The 21,840-nt window shown below is 35.5% G+C and overlaps 1 protein-coding gene across 1 annotated transcript in view; it reads left to right on the top strand.

Moving 5' to 3' along the window:
* The window catches only part of MTHFD1L (methylenetetrahydrofolate dehydrogenase (NADP+ dependent) 1 like), a 211,194-nt gene that overhangs the window by 93,543 nt on the left and 95,811 nt on the right, over window positions 1-21,840 (top strand). The window contains exon 20 of the mRNA XM_072643697.1: window positions 6,447-6,558. Within this exon, the coding sequence (XP_072499798.1) occupies window positions 6,447-6,558 (112 nt within the window). The remainder of the gene's footprint in view (window positions 1-6,446; window positions 6,559-21,840) is intronic.

Consider the following 21,840-nt stretch of genomic DNA (forward strand, 5'->3'; position numbering starts at 1 on the left):
AAATGGTTGTAGGATGATGCAGTTTCCACCCAATGTCACTTTTATAGATTGTTTCTTTTTTCTGAAGGGAATAAACCCTGAAATTGTCCTAATTGAACTCAATCTTATATTTATTTCTCTTTTCTTTTCTCTGATTTACCATGTAATTTTAAAGTGCTATATCATTTTTAAATTATGTGATTGCAATGTAATTTTTAATTAAATGTGGGTATTAGCTATCTGCATTTGATTTTGAGTAGCACTGAGATGTGTGTATACATATATATGTATGTGTATGTATATATTATATATTATGTATATATAACCATTATGATCCTAAATATAAAACCATATGTAACCATTATCACTATATATAACTATATATTTTTGTTAGTCTAGATCTATATAAAACCATTATGATGAAAATAGAATGAATAGAGAGTTCACTTCAGTCAGGACTATTTGATTTAAGTCCTCTCGATACAACTGTCTTCACAAGCTTCTCAGTTCTCTTATCAGTTTTCTGAGATTAAAATTGCAAAGCGATTGCCAGTCTGGACTGGGAGTTAGAGAGGGAATTCCCTACATCATTGAAATCACTTGTTTTGGGAGGAAAAGCATACTCTAGTATTTCATTAATAATATATAAGTATTTGTTAAGCAGCTAAATAATAAAACTGTTCATGAACCAGATCAATTTCTATTAGGCAACAATTTCCTCACAGGACGTATGTAATTACCTCAAAATTTGACAGTTATCATTACTTTTAGAAGTTGTTCTTTAGTCGGTTTTCTCTCTGCCCTTTGGTAATAAGAATTAAATAATGTTTTCATTATATCCTCATGGTCATGTTAAGACCAAAATCTGGCATTTCACATCTTCATTTGAACAAATGAAGATTACACGCCCACATTAAATGTGCAGAACCCTGTGCTAGATAATGGGGCAGACACAGTGCTTGGATGAGACAAGCATCCCTGCCATCATGGAGCAGATAGTATAACTGGGGGAGAAGACCCATAGATAGTTGAATACAATCTGCAGTAAGTATTTCAGGAAGGTTCAAAACAAAGTGTTGTGTGGCCTTTTTTTTCTCTCTCTTTTCCCACACAGTCAACTTTTTGCAACTTCAAAGAGCTGATTTAATTCATAGCTTCAATTAATTAGCTGTTTGATGGTACAAATTACCCATCCCATTCAGGAAGTTAGTTGAGTTGCAGGTAAAATAATCTTGATTGTTCTTAATGAGATCAGGAATATTTTGCTTTCAAGCCAGAAGATATTCGGAAAAGTTTGCCAAGAAGGTGGGCAGTTCAAACAAGATAAGCTTCAGCTGAAAGCATCTTAAAGATGAATGCACTCTACAGTCCTAATATTAAGTGTAGTCAAGGTTGGATGGATTATCCTCATTAGTCAGTTGCATTTGTAATCTAAAAGAAAGGATAATTTAAAGTAATCTCACTCTGGGAATGTGTTTTTGAATGTGGGAACATGTTATATGCGACCTACGGTTCCACAGAACATTACAAGGTGCTGCATTAACTATTAAGATGCTTCTATCTCTGTTGACAAGAGGGGTCCCAGATCTAGAGATAGAAGAGGACTGAGAAACTACCTAGTATCACTCTCATTTTAGAAGTAAAGAAACTGAGGCAGAGTGATAAAATGACTTGCCCAAGGTCATACATCTGAAACATGAACCCAAGGTGCTAACTCCCAAGGGCAATGCCCAATCTACAACACTGTATTGAGAATTGGCTGAATAAATGAAGGAAAGATAAAACATTTATTAGTCTCTTACTCTGTGCGAAGCACCAACCATACTAAAATCTGGGAATAAAATTACAAAAAACAGAATCCCTGTCCTCAAAGTGCTTATATTCTAAAAGGGGAGACAAAGGGGAAGTTGAGGGAGTAGTAGAAAGTAGTAATCATTGCTCATGTATGTGTAGGACTTTACAGCTGACACAGTCCTTTCAAACAACCCTGTGAGGTCGGCTGTAAGAAGAGCATTAACCCCTAAGTTACTGAGCATCAGCTAGAGAACTTGACCCTGACTTCCCTGTTTCTACTTACCACACTACCTCTATGAATTGTTCTTCTTCTATAAAATGAGGAGGTTGATCTAGATGACTTTTAACATTATATATGTTCTAGATCCTTGGAAAGGGAGGAACCACCTAGGCTTGACCATTGTTTACCTCTCTGAGAGTGTCTGAAGTCTGAGGTCTAGCAGGTTATGAGATTAGATTCTCCTTTAGTTCAGAGCGGTGGGGAACCTGCGGCCTTAAGGTCATATGTGGCTGTCTGAATCCTTAAGTGCTGCCTTTGCACTGATTCCAAATTTAATTTAATTTAAAAGTTTTAAATTTGGATTCAGTCAAAAGGCCATACTTAAGCATTTAGAAGGCCGCAGCTTCTCTACTCCTGCTTTAGTTAGTTCTTCAACCCCCAAGTACCCAAATGAAGGTAACTGTTTTCCGTATACCATTAACTGTGCTGGGAACTAACTTGGTCATTTGGATCATACAGTCAGTCTCTTATAAATGCATATACATAGATTTTGGATCCTTTAAGAAAATGTGATTTCAAACAATGTTATCTTTTCTTTCAGACCTTAGAACAAAGTCAGTCAATATTTATTGTGTCTGTTCATTGCCATTTCACTTAAGCAGTGAAAGAGTCAAAGAATTTACAATCTAATGTACTTAGACAAACTCCCAGCATAGGAGTGGAAGAGGCCTCCATTCTGGACTTCAATCGCTTTACTAATTTTTCCCCTCTTAAGGCAGTCCAGTTAAATGACATGCTCAGGGTCACATAGCCAGTAAGTGTCTGATGCTGGGTTTGAACTCAGGTCCTTCTGACTCCAGAGCCAATGCTCTATCGCTCTATCTACAACACCATCTAGCCACCTCTCACTTTCTATTCTTAACCTTCTATTAGTCACTTTTAAGTTCCCAAGGTTCTTCACCTAGTTCACTGAAAGCCTAGGTAGACTCTGTGTTCCCTTTGAGTTCAATCAGTCTGATTTTTATTCATTGTCTTCTCTTATGAAGTGTGTTTTGCTCTCATAAAATATCTTTACCAATCAGCCATTTGTGTCTTTTCAGCCTGAAGAACAAAAGAAACCTTTAGAAAAATAAAAATAAATAATATAGCATGAAAAAATTGTGAAAATCCTCAGTTATCATATAAAGACCTTTAAAGTCAAAATCCAAGCCTTTATTTTGTAGATGAGGGAACTGGGGTCTAGAAAATCTAAGTTACATGCCTGTAGGTCATGTATCTAGGCAAAATCAGAACTTGAACCCAGAACTCCTAACCACCAGTCTAGCATTCTCTATATTATACTATGTTATAATATACTATCCTGGTAGTTATTTGTGAATCATTTTATTTAACGTGCCACAGCTTAACATGCTGTACATATTGTATTTAATATGCTGCAGCTAGGTGGTGCAGTGGATAGAGTACAGGGCCTGGAATCCAGGAAGATTCCTCTTTTCTGAGTTCAAATCTAACCTCAGACACTTAACTGTGTGAACCTAGGCAAGTCACTTAACCCTGTCTGCCTCAGTTTCCTTATCTGTAAAATGAACTGGAGGAGGAAATAGGAAACCGCTCCAGTGTCTTTGCCAAGAAAACCCCAAATGAAATCACGGAGAGTTGGACATGACTGAAAAATGACTCAACAACAACTTTGTATATAGAAAATGGCATGGCTGACCATAGTGGCCATGAACTTCTTGGGTTATTTTTCCAGCACTGGCAATTTGTGCTGATTATCAATTCCCCATCACCTGGTCCCTCTTTGTTTTATGAGGCAAGTGGTGTGATAGCATTAAAGGTTCAGTCTGTGGCTATAGAATACTGGGTAAAGTCAACTGCCATTCCTGAGAATGGTTGAACTAATGACCTTGATCTGTTGCGGGCCAGAAACCTTTAAGATTGGACAAGTTGGCAGGTTGAGGAAACTTTGTCCTGCTGTTTCTTCTGTTCCCAAAGATTAGAGAAGATTTGTCTACAGAGGAATGGAATTTAATGGAGAGCAAAGAGTCATATGCAGAACTTTCTGGTCCCAATAAGTTTTATGTACATTTAAATGACTTTATTGATGCCTTATTATTACATCCTTGAGGATGTTGGGAGGGCAAGAAGTCAGTATTGAGCTTAAGGCCATGATCCAGTAATGCTGATAATCTATATATTTTTCATTCTTAGTAATTTTTTTTTTTGTTTTCTTCTGACTTTTGTTCTGTTCTTTCATCCTTAAAACATGTTCAGCAAAGAGCCTGTCATGGTTCATGGGAATTTTCCATCTTTCTTACCCCAAGGCCCCTACCTCTATCCTTGTTTTCCCACTGAGTTAAATAAAAGAACTGCCTGTGTTTTCACAGATGGAGCTTCTGGTTTCATGTGTTCAGGCCCTAAATAGTATTGGATCAGCTTTGTCTAGGATGATTTTGTAAAATAAAAACCTGCCATCTATTTTGAAATGTAAGAATACATTAGTATAGATGAAATGTAATTGTAATTATGGTGAAAATGATGAGCCTAAAAGTATAATAAAGTCAAACTTGGCCCTTTGTGAGAACTCTTTTCTTTTTCCTTTACTAAGAATTAACAAAATATTTAATGCATTATTCTTTTTCTTGCCTTTGATATCTTAGTGGTTAACAAATTTCTGGCATATGTAAGAACCATCTTTTAGGATTAAAACATCCTTGAGGATTTAAATGAAATAATTTCTCAGTAACAAATCCAGTATGAAATATGTAACAATAGCCTAAAAGAAGCTTTTGAACCAGACCCACCCAAACCGTACTTAAGAATATTAGTTTCTGGAGGTGTTCTGAGGGTTCTGGCTTCTTTTGAATTAACAGATTAATTTGTTCTTGAACAAGTTTTCTTTGAAATTAAACATCCATTTTTTAGGCCAACTAGACCAAACTTTCCCAATTTCCCCTTTCATACAGTGTAAGATACATCTAGCTTGGCAGTGTTAAAAAATATATCCATTCCACTGCAGTGATTAAACAAACATAGAATAAATTTGTTATTATTGTTTTGACTTCTCATTGACTCTTTTAAATAGTAGAAAGACTGAACTGGATAAGTGCAATTATTTAATTTGTTCAAAACAGCAGTTTTACTTTCTGCCCATTCCTTCTCGGTGGGATTTAGTCCAGAAGTGTCCTATAAACATTGCTAATCATTACATGTTAAGTACTGCAAAAAAATAAATAAATCATGGAAATGGAAAGAATGGTGAATTTAAAAGTTATAAGACGTAGTTCGTATCCTGGCTCCGTGATTTAGCACCCATATGGAAGTTACCAGAAACAAGTCATTTAGCCCCCTGTGGCTTCATGTCCTCATCTGTAACGCAGGGGTCTAACTGGATGACTTGTATGGTTCCCCTGAGCTCCTCATCTACATTCTTATGATAAATGAGTTGACCAGCATTTGCTTACTGTGTGCCAGGTACCATGATAAGCACTGGGAAACAAAAAGAAAAAAAAAGCAAAAACAGTCTTTGCCATCATGAGAAAGTTTATTTACCAAATTAAATGATCATACAACCCTTTCAATGATACCACAGAAGCAAGGCACTATTTTCTTTGACCTAAGGTCTGGATGGCTCTCACCTTATTCAAATCTAATGAAACTATTGCTCTTGAAATAACTTAAGAATATATTGTGTTGTCCCTCTTAGAGACAACTAGATGACACAATGGATAAACTCTGTGACCCTAGGCAGGTCATTTAACCTCTGTCTGCCTCAGTTTCCTCAAGTGTGAAACGACTATAATAATAGTACAGGAGTTATGATGAGGATCAGATGAGAGAGTACTTGTAAAACTTTTAGCACTGTACCCAGCACATAGTAGATATTTATTAAATGCTTGGTTCCTTCCTTCCTCCACTTGGTATATCTTAATATCTCAAAAGTGGGAAGACCTGTTCTGTATTTATAAGGTCTTCTTGCTATATATAGCCCCTCTGTGCATTCAGTGGTGTTCCACTCATAGTCCAAGTGTGACATGAAAAACTCAGATGCCCTTTCTTGTGCTCCCATTTAGACCTCAAGAATCCCATTTTCAGATTCCTGATTCCCAGTTAAGTGTCCTCAGCTTTTGCTGTGTTTTGTACTAGACTTTTTTAAAGTCTCTTCTAGCTCTAAATATATCCTCTGCAGCTCTACCATTCTTTTTTTAAAAATATATTTTATTTTTTCCCAATTATGTTAAAACAATTTTTAACATTTATTTTTTAACTTTTGAGTTCCAAATTCTATCCCTCTCTCTCCTCCTCCCCCTTCTAAAATGGTAAGCAATCAAATATAGCTTATCCATGTACAATCATGTAAAACATTTCCATAGTAGTCATTTTTCACCATTCTTTGTGTTCAAAGCTGATATGCATCTTTGTTCTTTGAAATTTTATTTTTCTAATGCTACAGGGAACACCTGTGTTTGTTCATGCTGGCCCCTTCGCTAATATTGCTCATGGCAACTCTTCAGTATTGGCTGATAAAATTGCACTGAAACTGGTTGGTGGAGAAGGTTTTGTGGGTAAGTCATTTCTCTTGCCCTGCATGTATATACTGCATTGTTACAGAACGTGATAAAAATGAGACAGATTTTCCATGTATAAGAAGTGAGGAGGAAAATGTTAATATTTGTGAAAATCCTCCTCCCCATTAGAAATCTACACTTTTTAATACTACTACTTTCCTTTTATTACAGTTATTGGGAGTTCTAATTGAATGGAACATAGAAACTTCATTATTGCATAAAACAGCATGGGATTTCCTATTCCCCAAGAGCAAGTCTATAGAATTAAAACAGCTCAAAACTGAGTTAATTCTCCTTTTCCCTATTCCCACAAGAGATTTTGATTATCCTAATGGGATAAGGTGGAGGTAGTGGTGATGGTAGTAGTAGTAATAGTATCATCAGTATCAGAAGCAGCAGCAACAACTGCTAGCATTTATATAGCACCTCAAGGTTTGCAAGGTGCAGTTAGGTGGCACAGAGGATAGAATGCCATGCCTGGAGTCAGGAAGACTCATCTTCCTGGCTTCAAATCTTGCCACAGGGCCTAGCTCTGTGATCCTGGGCAAGTCACTTAACCCTGTTTGCCTCAGTGCTCTCACCTGTAAAATGAGCCGTAGAAGAAAATGACAAACCACTCTAGTATCTCAAGCCTCAGACACAACTGAACAACAGCGTAAGGTTTGCAAATCACTTTACAAATATTTCATTTTATCAATGACTAGGATTTGATGTTATCATTGTATTATCGATCTCCATGTTTATTATTGCCACACCATCTCCCCTTTTTGCAATCTCACGGGATTTCAGTGATGAACACGGTTGGCTGTGGCACCTCATTCTCACTCAAGGCTTCTATTATCTTCACCTACCTCCCCTATCTGAAGTCAAGCCTTTTGGAAAATATAAAAGTATTTCCTTTCACAAAGAGACTTCCATAAAAATTAAGCACTTTATTGTTTGTGTGATTTTTGCAAATGTCAATAAATGATTCCTATTAGCTATATCAGCAAATGTATTAGTAGCTTTTTTTAAAGCCACTTTATAAACAACATGTTAATTTGATTTGTTGGCTCAGGCGTAAGTAATTTTCCTAGAATAGGTTCAGTTTGTCATTTTTTGGTTTTGGTGATATGACGGTCCTTCATGGTCATTAGGATTATTTTTTAAGAATTCCTGTTAGAAATAATCAGGATCAGAGGACCATCTGTGGTTCTACTTTTCAAAGGTCTATAATCCACTCTTTTCTTACGTCATTTCTGTACTAGATTGACTCAATGAAGAAACAGATTATGGTGTCTGAATGGATTGCTTTGATTATCTGAAGTAACCATATAATTAGGTGTCTGGGCAGTGTCAGAAAATGAAAATTGGACATTAAAATAAAGTGGTAGGGCTGATATTTTAACTCTCAAACTTTAGAATCTTTATAAAAAGTAGACTTTTTTGTTGACAGGGTACTTGAGGAAATAGAAGCATAATTTTTTAAACCTTTACCATCTGATCAGTATTCCTGTCCTTTGTGTTCCTCCTTCCTGATTTTTTAATAATTGAGAAATGCTTTTTCTGAAGATATTTATGCTTTTTGTTATTGTATTGACAAGATGGCTTTTAATACATATTACTGAGGTGATATCAAAAAGTATATGCTGAATTTGCAGAATTATTTCATATTGACATCTGTCCCTTCATTGAAACATGTTAGCAAGCATCCATGCTTTAAACAGGAATATTGACATTATTTCAGAGAATGCTTTGGAGATATAACTTAGGCTTTTATTCTTTTTAAAGAAACTATGATAAAAGCCCAAGGTACTTAAAACCTGAAATGTAAAGCCTGAAAGGAAGTAAATCTTACTTTAATTTTTGGGGCTGTATGAGTCAGATAGTAGTGGAAAGATAAATGAATTTATTCTAAATGAAAATGTCAGTGTTACTCTTATTTGTGGAATAACAACTTGAGTTAGGAGTGCATAAATGATATAAATGATTACCTTTTTCTCTGGCAGAATAGCATTATATTTAAATGTTCTCATTTGAGTTCCACCACATCTACTTAGAAGACACCAATTTTGACGTGAGTCCTTAAGGCATTCTTCTCTCCAAATTGCCCCCAAACAGTTCACTTTAGACTCACCTCCCCCTATTATGAGAATATCTAGGCAGATAAGCATTTGAAGTTGAATTTATAAGAGATCTAGTTGTCTGCCCTACATACAGTGGGGTGTCCCTCCAGAAGAACCTGACATGATTCAACTTGCCCTCTATTTTCATGCTACTGTGTCAAGATGAAACTCTTCTTGCACTGCAGATGCATAGAACTAACTTCTTCCACAGGACCGTTTATAAAAGCCAAAGACTTTTATGCTACCTTTGTGGGTAGCATTTGGGTTCCTGCTGAAAGTGAATTTTGATATTGGCTGTTAGCCCAATCAGGGTCATGATGTAGCGGCAATTTGGAAATGCTCCTTGTGTCCTGAGAAAGCTGGTCATTGAAGTCTTCTTTGAACAATTCAAAATAGTTCATGAATGCCCCTGTGATCGTTATTGACCTTAAAACCTTAGGAAAATAGTGTTTTGCCAAAAAAAAAAAAGTGTACTGATGATATTGGCAAAAAGAGTTTTCTCTGTATTGTTAGTTTTGCTGACGTACAGTTAGACCCTTAGTAGTACGTGACACGTTGATGATACACATTGGCCAGGAACATTGTGTCTTGTCTGCATTAATTATTCCAGGATAATGGAATCGATACTCCATTTAGTCCGACAGTAGGCAGAATCCTTCTTAATTAATTAGACAGACTTTTCAGACTGAAATAAAAGTTTTCATGGGCATTATTTTAAAGTGCTGTGGTCACCCCAAGGACACTCTGTTTCTGTACCTAGTCAGCAGTTCACATGATAAGGTAATTTTATGTTGTTCTATTTTTTCGCTACAGAGCATATAACTTTGGCATCAAACCACAATCATGCTTTATAGAAAAGGCTGACTTGAGTTTTTAGTTGTTTCTACACTGACTCACATTCATATCTCTCTTGGGCTTTCTAAAGTCTATGGACTTGAAATCTGTTCCTTTTTCTTTGTCCTTTTGAAATGTTTTCCCTTTTAACATTTCTTGAGGTTTTTTTTTTGTTTTTTTTTTTGTTTCATGCTCCTTTTATTTTGCAAATGAGGTATTTCAATTATGCTTACTCCCAGGGGTGTCCTTTTTCTCTCTTCTGCCTTCTCCAGATACTCTCCAGCTGATGGATCTTATTCTGGGTCATTTTACAAGCTAATCAAGTCTACTTGGCTTTACCATGGTTTAAAATGATCCCATGAGATGCTTTGACAGCATTTAGCATGTCATCTGAGTTTTATTATTGCTGTTATCATTAAAAAAAATCCACCTTCAGTGTCCACTGGGCTCCTTACAAGGGTCATAGCAATGGTCCTTGTATACATACATACATACATATATATAAGTTCAGAATAAGACAAATTATTGACTAGAGGTAAATAGAGGTGCAATAGGCATCAGACAAGGGTGGTCATGGGAGCTGCAAGACCACATGAAACAGGATCATTTTGGACCTTGTCCCATGGATGGCACAGTGAAAATATTTGTAGACAGATCTAAATTTGAATGTTGTCTCTATCACTTTACTTTAATAGCTAAACAAATTGCTTTTTTTGAAATGCATACTTGTGTGCAAGTCAGCCTGCTAGGCTCTAGTTTGCATTCTTCTAGGAGGGTTATACTTACACAGAAGTAAATAAATGCCACGTATATACAAAGTAATTTCAAGAGGTTTTTCCTCCTGGTGAGGACTAGTGAATGAGGGAAATCAGGAAAGGTTTTGTGTAGGAGGTGACAAGTTATCCATGGCTTAGAAGCACCTTGGATTGTCTGAGGCAAAGGTAAGGAGGAGGAGGAGCCTTTTCAGGACATAGGCAATAACTGTGTGACTTTGGGCAAGTCACTTAAACTTTCTGTATCTCAGTTTCCTCATTTGTAAGGGTATTGGACTAGTACATTTTTTTAGCCTCTTTCCAGTTCCAAAGCCCTTACACTACAGTTTGTGATCTCAGCACTCTTAGTTTGCAGTGTGTAGTATATAAATTTCCTATCCGCAACAGGCTCTTTTTGCCCATTTGATTGTGACCTTGCTATTATAGAACTTGCACAATTTGTGGTGAGTTCTATTTGATTGTACTGTTATTGTTGATAATTATTTGTTACTATAGTAATTATCTTATAAATATTAAAAATAGCATGTTATAAAATAGAAAATTATTAATATTGAAAACAGCTAGCATTTATATAAGGCTTTAAGTTTTCAAGAGCACTTGACGTTATATGTAATCTGGTTTCATTCTCACAAAAGTCCTCTGAGGTAGATATTGAAACTAAGGACTCAAAAGATTAATTGATTTGCTGTGATTTCAGAACTAACAATTATAAAAAAGCATGATATGAACCCAAATCACTACAGGTTCTAAACCCAAGGTTCTTTCTATCCTATTCATCCACTGGTGTCAGGGTTTTTTTTTTTTCCTTCCAAAGTGAAGTTTTGTTTCCATTCTAATAATTTTTCTCTCTAATAAAATGTGAAATTGCAGGTGTTTTTCCAAGGACTTCATTTCCTATCACTTCTCTTGCTTGGAATCTGGGCTAATTACTACTACTTCTAGTTCCACTGTCTCTTCTCCATTTCTATTTTATAATCCCTGTGAAATCTTTAATATTATTCAAAACCATTCCTTTAGTGTGAGGAAATCAAACCAATTGTTGTATCCACACTGAAAAGACTAGTGTAAAATAACCATCTAGCTATCTCCCCTGTATTTCACTCAACCCTTACTTCTCTCTCCTTTTCCAATATTTTTAAAATGCAGAACTCTGCCTAGACCTCATTTCTGTTCTATAGTCATTCCAAATTGATTCCTTGGTAATTTTATTAGTAATTAAATCAGAATAATAGATGATAGGGTATTGGAAGAGTCTGACTAAAGGTCATATGCACCATTCAGGAAATAAAACACCTAATGATTTTTTTTTCAGCCTACACACAGAGAAACACAATGAAGGGATTTGCTTTTCCCTGCCAGTCCTGATTTCTTCAGAGGTGCTTATACCCGCCTTTGAAATTTATCACCTTTATAAGCCTATTCTCATTTCCTCTTCATCTGCTTCTCCATTATTCACAAAGTTCAACCTTCTTTTCAGTTTTCTGCAGGCTATTTTATAAAATAGCCTCTCTCTTCTCGTCTGTCACTTCAATGTTCTCTTTTGATATAGACAGTTCAGAAAATTGTCATCTGTATTGTAACTGCTTAGTGCCTTGCACATAGTAGGTGCCTAGTAAATGTTTAGTGAATTGAATTCAGTGAAGCTTTTTAAAAATGGTAATATCTTACATCTACATAGAATTCTGCATTTTTCAACCTTTTTCTCACTTAATCCTTGTAATAATCTTGTGAGGCAGAGAAGATTGATGGCATCACATTCATTTTACAGAAAAGGAGACTGAAATTCATTGAGCTTGAGTGATAGAGGATCATAAGATCAGAGATTCGGAGATGGAAAGGACTTGTAGTTCCAACCCTCTCAGACTGAAGGGCCTCTGATCTCTGAGTTCCCAGGATGAAGTTTTCTAATTCTTGTCCCATGTTTGCCCTATGATTCTGCTTTCATGATAGATGTTCAGAATCTTGCTGCAGTCAAAGAAGCCTGAATTGACATAAGTTAATGGGTGAAGAGACTCCTTTCACTTATTTTGTCTCAAGGATCAACAAGTAGTGGCACTAATTTGGGTGATTTTCTGCAGGTTCACAACACTGGGATCTAGATAATTTTTAGATAATACTTATGTACTGAGGGCAGATACAGAATTTGAGAGTTTAGGGGGTCCTTAGAACCCTGCACAAAAGGAACACCCACAAAAACATACCAGACAAGTGGTCCTTCAACCCTGTTCAAAGACATTTAAGAAGGAAGAAACCATCACCTCTTAAGGTAGCCCATTTCACTTTTGGGCAGCTCTAGCCATTAGGAAGTTTTCCTGACGTGGAGCCTAAATCAGCTTCATTAAAGCTTCTACCTCTTACTGCTAGTTCTACCCTCTGGGGTCAATCAGAACAAATGTAGTTCCCTTCTCCACATGATAAATCTTTGGATATTTGAAGACAATTATCAGGTATTTTTTTCTTGATCTTTCTTCCATCTTCTCTAGGCTAAAATGTTCAGTTCTTTCAACCACATCTTCATATGGCATGAACTCAGTGACTTTTACTATCCAGAATTCCCAGTTCTGTACATTTTATATTAAAACATGGTGCCCAGAACTGAACACAATGCTGCAGATAAATTCTGATCGGGATATTGTACAGTAGGACTAACACATCCCTTTTCCTGTAAGTTTTCCCTTTATTAATGCTACTTCAAATCATGTTAGCCTTTTTGTTCCACTCGCCTTTTAATAGTCAATAGATATTAAAATGTTTTGGTTTTTTTCATTGACATTCAAGTCTTGCCCTGTGATTTCCTTGTTCTCTGGACGTTTTAGTGTAGAACCCCGCCCCCTCCCCCATTGCTTACAACATTGGCTACAAGAACAGTTTCCTGGCATATACAGTAGGCCCTCAGTAAATGCTTATTAGAGTAAGGATTATTTCATTGGTATTATTGGTCAGTTTTCATAAAGTGAGATTTTCCTTGAAAAGAGAATATTTAAGAAAAGTCTTTTACTGAGAGCAGTATTACATTTCTGAAAATTCTTATAGGACCTTTTCATTTTTATCCATTGATCCTATGTTGTTTGGCAGGTGTTTGCAGATCTAATGTAATTGCAAACATCTTCCTTTGGGATGCAGCCATCATTAATCCACTGAAGCGAAGTGAAAATTTTGGCCAATTGGTTCACTAGTCAGATTCCATTCTACTTAAATAGACTGAATTGGACATTTATCGTGTCTGCTCTGTGCAAGCCACTGTGCTGTTGACCTAAGAGTTTATATGTTTTATAGCGTGCTCTTCAATTCCTCTTCTAAAACCATGGAACTTTTTTGCTATAAGATATCCTAAAAGTCTAATTGAACTCTTAAAAACTGCACTCAGACTTTTGGGACAACCTATATATGATGGATCTTAGTGTACTGGGTTAGTGCATTTGACAAGAAAATAGAGATTCAGCTCCCACTTACTGTGTTTACAGTATGAGGTTAATTAAAGGTGTTTTGTAAATAAAAAGCTTTTATTATTCAAGCAAAATTTGGTAGAGTTCCTTATTTGACCTTGGTTTAGCAAAAAAAGGAAAATCAGTTATCCATAGTAGTTACTATTTGTACCTTACAGAATTGTTTTTAAGGGGGAAATGCATGACCGTATCTGCCATCCTCTCTGGCTTCCAAGAAGTCCCAACTAAAATCCTGCCTTCTACAGGAAGCAACTTTAACTACTCCTAATTTTAGTATTTTCCTTCGGTTAGTTATTTCCTATTTTTCCTGTATATAGCTTGCTTTGTATATATATATGTTTTCATGTGGTCTCCCCAGTAGATTGTTAGAGCCTTGAGGGCAGGGACTGGTTTTCTGCCCTTTTGCATACTCAGTAAAGAGCCTGATAATCTGCTGCTGCTACCGTGGTTCAGTTCAGTCATGTCCAGCTGTAGGTGACCCTACAGACATTGTCTATTGGGTTTTCTGGGCAAAGATACTGGAGTCATTTGCCATTCACATAGTAAGTGCTTAGTAAATGTTTCTTGTTGATTAATTTATCCTTTGTAAGTCTCCTTTCCAAGTTAGGTTTAGCCTTTATGAAAAAATCTTTTAGATTGTGCATGACAGATTGCACTATAAGAACTTAAATAGTATAAGATGTTAAAACACATTGTAGTATGAGCAAGAGAATTCAGTCTTACCAAAAGTATATAATGTTGATGATTGGCCCCAGCATAAAGTCTATTGTGGGTTTTGGCCCTTAAATGAGACTCTGATATCACAGTCATAGAAACTGAAGATTTACTGTAAATATAAAATTCTCAACTAGAAATAGATTGTTTTCAGCTGTGTAACTATCAGTTGGAGCTCTTATCCAGGTAAATATGTTGAAGTGTCTGTTAAGTGATTTAACTAGTGTAAAGGGTATTTGATTTTAAAGGCTTAAATGTTTATAGATCATAATAAAATGGTATCTAACATAGGCTTGTAAACCACTCCACAAATTTGTAAGGGTATAGCAAGTACTCAAGAACTTAAATCCCCTACACTTTTTTCTTGTTATAAAAAACTTAGAAACTCCACCCCCACTCCCATTCCTAGGAGTCCTGTCTTTCCCAAATAAGGAGGTACATACAGCTTTGTGTTTTGGTTAAGATTTCCTTTGGCACCAACAGAACGGATGATATGTTAAATATGTGTGTTGAATTCAAGGGCCCATATGTTTTTACTTTTTTCTTTAATGCTATGGCAAAGATTCTATGCATCCTTCCCTTGAAGTTTAGATTTCTTAGTTTCTTCCCATTGCACTGCCTTCCAGTCTTCAGAGATAAATGCAGATGACCACAGCAGCATCAAAACATATTCAACAAATTCCTATATTTTGTTTTTCACCATGAATCTTGATTCTCAGGAAAAGGGCTCTTTTTATAGGCACAAGAAAAATGTCTCCATTACAAAGTTATACTGGACTTGGTAACTGCTGCAGTCCCTGTTTTCTAGTCACTGGCCTGCTAGCCTCATAGACAGGGACCAGTACATTCCTTTTTGTGATACCACTGAAATCTGGTCCTTTTTGCAAAGTAGAGATGATTTCACTCAGAGTTCTCAAGTACAAAAACTAATGTTTCTTGTTTTAGGATCATTCCAGAGATTTAGGGCAGCAAAGGTGGTGCAGTGGGTAGAATGCTGGGTTTGAAATCAGAAAGACTCATCTTCCTAAGTTCAAATCTGACCTCAGATACTTACAAGCTGTGTCACCCTGGGCAAGTCACTCAACCCTGTTGCCTTAGTTCCTCATCTGTAAAATGAACTGAAGAAGGAAACCATTCCAGTATCTTTGCCAAGAAAACTCCAAATGGGGTCACAAAGAGTCAGACACAATTGAAAAACAACTCAACAAAAACAAATAGAGTTAGAGTTGGAAGGGAATTTGATGCAAAAAAAAAAAAAAGTGCTTTCCTTTATGCAAAATATGTTTCTGAAAAATTAGACAGAATTTTCTTAACGCTAATGCTGTTTCAAGCACACTGCCCTAGCTCCCCATTTAAAAAAACACCAAAATTAATTCCTTAAAACTCCAGGAAAACTTTTTAAAAGTCTTTATTAAATACCTATTGTGTTTCAACCCTGGGAATTCAAAGACATCCCCCCCTCCAAAAAAATGCTGCTTTTTCCTTCAAAGAGCAAATGTAGAAATGAAGGAGGGGGTGGGGAACTGTATGTCCAAAATATATGCTAAGTCAATGAAAACTGATTTGGAATAGGCAGTGACACGTGAGCTGAGTCTTTAAAAGAGCTGGAAATTTCAAGAGGTATAGGCATAAATGAATTCATTGAAACTCATTGTGGGAAGGAAGTCTATACAGAAGAGATCGCATACATCTTTTTTTCTTTGTAAACAAAGCATATGAAAAATAATTTTACCTTTTCTTATTAGAATGCTGTGAGTTCAGATCCTGGAACTGAGAGATGCCACTTGTCTGACCTTGAGCAAATCACTTACCTCTGGTCCACAGTTTCCTCATCTGTAAAATTTAGAATGTTGGACTAGATGACCCCCAAGGTCCCTTCTAATGCTAAATCTGTAGTTATCTGTAGTTATGAACTTCAGTTACTGTGCTATTTAATAGTACAGAGAAATTCTTGGTCAGCCTCCTCCCCCAAAATTTTGGTGTTTGTGCTAACATGTAATTGCCTCTTTACTTTTTATAGCTTCCCTTCTCTTACGGTGATGAGCTCTCATTTCTTGCTGTTGTCAGTTTCCCTGCCCAGATTTATTGCTTCTATTTTGCTGCTGGCTGAGAAACCAGATAGCCAAGTTTGTCAGAATTGTGCAAAGAGTAAATAGGTCCTGTGTAAAGGCCTAAGGAGCTCTCTCATGAGTGAAGTACATGAGCTTTATGCTTATTACATGGACTTAGTGACATAGTAGATTTTCAGTTAACTCATTTGGAAATGTGTAACTGAAGATGATATTGACCTATTTCACTAGGAATTTGAGAGAACACTTTTAAAATAAAAGTGCTGTTAGTGGCAACTGTATTTAGTCAAATACCTTTCTTTTACCTAAGGGCCATAATTGTCACTGAATAAGTCCTTAAGTGTCCTTAAAAGTATAGCAAATTTTTTCAACTACTCTAGAGAATTTTCAACTTGCTTCATCTATTTGAAAAAAAAAACTACTAAAATGTAGTCTTGTATTTCCATTCTTTAATGCTTGTATCTAGAATAACTTTCTTAATGATTTCTATAAAAGCCTACCTCTGGAACCAGCCAATTGAACTTTTAGATAGTTAATATTTTAAGAAGATTTCCCTTATATGAAACCAAAATCTTCCTCTCTGTAACTTCTAGATCTATTGCTCCTAATTCTGCTTTTTGGGGCAGACCAACCAAATCTAATCTTTTTTTTTTTTTTCAATGAAATAGTCTTTGAAATACTTAGTTTTCTACAATGGTCTCTTCAAATCTTCTTTATATATCATGTCCCCAGTTTTTTCAACCATGCTTTATATGGCATAGTCTGCAGGATGCCCACCATCATTGTCAGCTTCCTTGGTTCACATTCATCCCCCTTGTCAGTAGCAGCATACTAGTGACACTAATAATGGAGTCCTCCAGTTGTGGTCTAATCCAAGCCCAATACAGCATGACATATCTTCTGCATTCTGGATACTCTTTATTTTATTCATTCAGTCTGAAATTGCATTGTCATTAAGATTGTAACCCCCAGTCCTTTATACCACTTGGTCACTAGAGATACTTTCATCATGCTATCCTATCTCATGAAATTGATTTTCTTGGACTCAAATATACAACTTTACATTTATCTCTTAAATGTCATTAAATTTGGACCATCATTTCTCATCTAAGTTGTTAGCAAACCCTTTTCATTTCATATCATCCATAAATTTGATCAACATGCCATCTGGACATTCTTCCTTCTGGTTATTGATTATTATGTTGACTAGAATAAGATCAAGAACAAATTCTTGGCATAATCATGATCATTGTTCAAACAAGTTAAAACTTGAGATTTAAATCCACAGTTTTATGGTTTTTAAAAATGTAACTTTCAAACCACTACCCAGTTACCTTATTTTATTACTTATTTATTTATTATTTATTTTATTATTATCTTTATTATTAGTTATTTTATTATTTTATCTTATTTTATTTTATTATTTTATTCATATTTCATGACTGTTACCCTCCTTCTCTTGGCTATGCAACAATGAATTTAGATATCATTACCCCAAATTCTAAATATTTTGGTTGGTCATATGTTAAAGAAAACAATTTTAAATTGTATTGCTTTCTTAATTTTTCATTAATGAGCAGCATCAGAATAATAATTCATTATTCTTAATTGAAGATCTTAATTAGTATAATGTTGCACCTGAGACTATAGAGATTATCCAAGCCCTTCATCTTACAGTTAAGGAAACTAAGGGTATCATTAACAAAAGAATTAGAACACGCAATGTCTCTCTTTATGACATCTCTGATTGTTGAGAAACACTGTCTCCTAGGTTCATTCATATGTAGCATACTTAGGATTCTCAGCACTTCCAAGAACCAAACACCACCATTTCTCCATGCCTCACTGTAAAAATGCCACTGTGCCTCATCTCACTCCCAAATCTAAATTATTTTAAAAGATGTATAACCTCTAAATGAACAAGGGATATATCTGTAAACATCAAAAGACTGATTAATATTTTGAATGAGTCGTAATGTTACCAATGAGCCACAGTCATAAGATAGATTTTTCTCTTGTTGTGATATCCTAAGCCATCCTCACTATTTCTCGTGCCTTTGTTCCCAATGGCAAGTGTGGACCGAATAGCTTTATGTAAGAGTTTGTTGCAGTATATGGCTATGGAATAGTTTTTCTCTGTTCAAACTGAACTGAAGGAATTGAAAAACAACAATAATATTTCTTAATTGAATAATAATGTATTTCTTAGCATTTTTCTTTTCACTTCTGTATACTTTAAGGTATTTGAACATGGAGTATTCACAGTACCATAGGCTGACCTTCATTGTCCCAAAACAAAGTCATAATACTGTAAACTTCAACTAGAAAAAAAGTCAAAATTCTTTCATTTTACATTAGCAAACTAAGACTATTTATTCAAGGGCTTTCCCCAAACAAATCATTCTTTGTTGCATATTAGTGTTGTGTGTTGTTTTTTTTTAATCTCAGCTCTACTGGAACAGAATGTTGGATGCACTGTCAGATGCAGTCACTGTTATCAGTTATTTTTTCATGACTGTGTTTCTTTATTACAAGGGAGAGCTTGGGTGCCCATAAGGAGTTTGGGAAGAAGGAGGGAGCATATTAAAAATGACTGGTCTAAAAGCAAAAGGCATCCACTAAACGTTTTTAAAATACAGTTTGTTTCCTAAAACTGTAACATTTTGTTAAAGTAAACTTATTTTGATGTTTTAATTTTCACATATTGATAGTTATTTTAATATTTACCTTTGTTTTAATATTTATTTTAACATATTAAAATATGAGGAGTTACAAAGAGTATCTTCAGTTCATCATTGGTTGGTACCCCATCAGTGAAATTTAAAGTGAAGTGTAATTGCTTGAGGTATTTTAACTGAAAATCTGCTTTCTTAGAAATAACTCTCTACTAGCATGTGTGTGTCTGTGTGTATTTGCTACAGACAAAGCTTTAAAGGTTGTCCCTTCTGGTGACATGTTATAGTTTGAACAATAAACATTCTTCATCTACTTGGTTTTTCCTATGGGGGTGGTGGTTAGGTCCACCTCTTGACTAGTTCCGAATCTCTTCTAAGAAGCTCTGCAATGTTTCAGAGATAAGGTGCTTAATTGGGTTAGGCCTATTCTGTGCAATTAGTTTTCAATGCATTATCTCAGTAATTTCTTACCTGCCCCAAAACACTGATACCTTTCAAGAAGATTATTGGGCAAAAATAAAAGAACTTGCAAGAAAAAAAAGTGAGTCACTGAAGTCTATTTTAGTCTATTTCACAGAATGAGTCTTACATTTCCTGTACTGTAGAGCAGACTACTTGAAATGCATTTCAGGATGTTTATATTTATCCTCCTTGGAAAACTCTGCGGTGTGTAGGCAGATGGAGGATCACACAGTTCCAGAGCTGGAAGGAATTTACTACAATCTCTTTATTTTACAGGTAAATTGTATGAATTGTGTAAGGTAACACAGTTTCTTAGTGGCATGATTTAGAATTAGGGCACTAACCCTTGATTCCTTTTTATTTATTTATTTATTGTTAGTTTATGGAATGAAACAAGCATTTCCATACCATGGTATAATAAAAAAGATGATTGCACATAAAACTGCAAATATATTATGCAACTTGCTATTCTTTTTAAAATATACAACTAAGTTATCATGTAAATTTCTTTTTTTTCTTCCCCCCACACTACAGATGGCCACCATTAGATACAAATAGGTGTGTATGTGTACATAAAATTATTCTATACCCACTTCTATTTATCAGTTCTTTCTTTGGATGCAGATAACATCCTTTTTCAGATGTCTTTTATAGTTAATAGTCAAAGTAACTTTTTTGCCCAAAGTCATCCTTAGAACAATATGCAGCGTTCTCTTTGTTCTGCTCATTTCATCCTTCATTATTTCATGTTTTTCTAAGGTCATTGAGCTCATCATTTCTTAGAGCACAATAGTCATATACCACAACTTGTTCAACCATTCCCCAATTGATGACCCACCCTTGACCCCCTTGCCCAGTGCTTTCCAGCATGATAAGAAGCATTGCTTTTCATAGAGCATGTTGCCTCTCTTTCAGAGGAGGTTCACACTGCTTAGAGGAATAATGAGCATAATATTTATCTGGGATACCCACTAAATGACCACATCATGTTAGACCAATGATTAATTTTAGAAATTCATCAAGATGATCAGGTTGTTCTGAGAGTTTTAGTAGCTAAGGAATCTTTTCATCTTCTCTGTTGGTTTTTTTTTCCCTATTGTTTAGTGGAGCCACCATCAAGGCTATTTCTTTTTCTACCTTATTTCCCTCCTCTTGGAAATCTCCAAAGCTCTGTTCCACACTGCCTTATTTGGTCACATATTCTAGAGTCTTACAGCCCTTCAGTCTAACTGAAAATACTGACTCCTACATTGTACATTACATTGTTTAAGACTCTTTTTGCTGGATCACTTTAATAACACTTTTTTTTTTTAGAGTTCATTTATTTCTTTATTTGAGACCACATTTATTTATTTGTTTGTTTTTGGAGTTCTTTTCTTTTTAAATTTTGTGTTTCAAATTCTTCCCCTCCTTTTTATCCCTTCCCATTCCCACGGAGAAGGCAAGCAATATGGTATCAATTATACATGTGAAGTCATGCAAAACATATTTCCATATTAGCCATATTTTTTTTAAAAAGTGAAGAGAGAAAATTACTTTACTTCAATAGAGACTTCAATAACTTTCTGAGAAGGTCTGTTTGTGGCCACAAAAACACAAAAATAATGATAGCTCACACTTATACACGACATCTTTTGATTACAAAGCACTTTGCTCACAGCATCCCCATATGCAAAATACCACAATATTTTATAGATGAGGAAACTGAGGCTTCAGTTTCTTAAAGAGATTTTCCTATGGCCACGGAGTATCAGTCAGAATTTAAATGGAAATTCACATTACCACCTTATATTTGAAGTTTTTCCTGATTCTCCTCAAAACACCCCTTCTTACCCATAGCCTTAGTCCCTTTGTATTCATTTTATATCTACTCATAGTGTCCATGTTGTCTCTGTCAATGGAATAGAATGTCTTTCATGGTAGGGCTGCTTTCATATTTATTTCTCTATCCCCAGTGCCTAACACATAGTAAATGCTTGCTGATTAACTGATTGAAGTCTCCTGACTCCAAGTCTGCTAGTCTTTCCACAACACTTTACTTCAAAGAATTTCTCCATTGTCCTACATAGGATATTACTTTACCTCTCTCCTCCAGGTTTTAGGCTTTCCTTTTCATCCGTTATTGAAACTGGGTAAATGAGAAAAGTCTAGTTTCATTTTATAATTAATTTGAAGTCAAGTCTGTACAGTTTTGCTGGAGA

Source organism: Notamacropus eugenii, chromosome 2 (genome assembly GCF_028372415.1).
Source record: "Notamacropus eugenii isolate mMacEug1 chromosome 2, mMacEug1.pri_v2, whole genome shotgun sequence".
NCBI lineage: Eukaryota > Metazoa > Chordata > Mammalia > Diprotodontia > Macropodidae > Notamacropus > Notamacropus eugenii.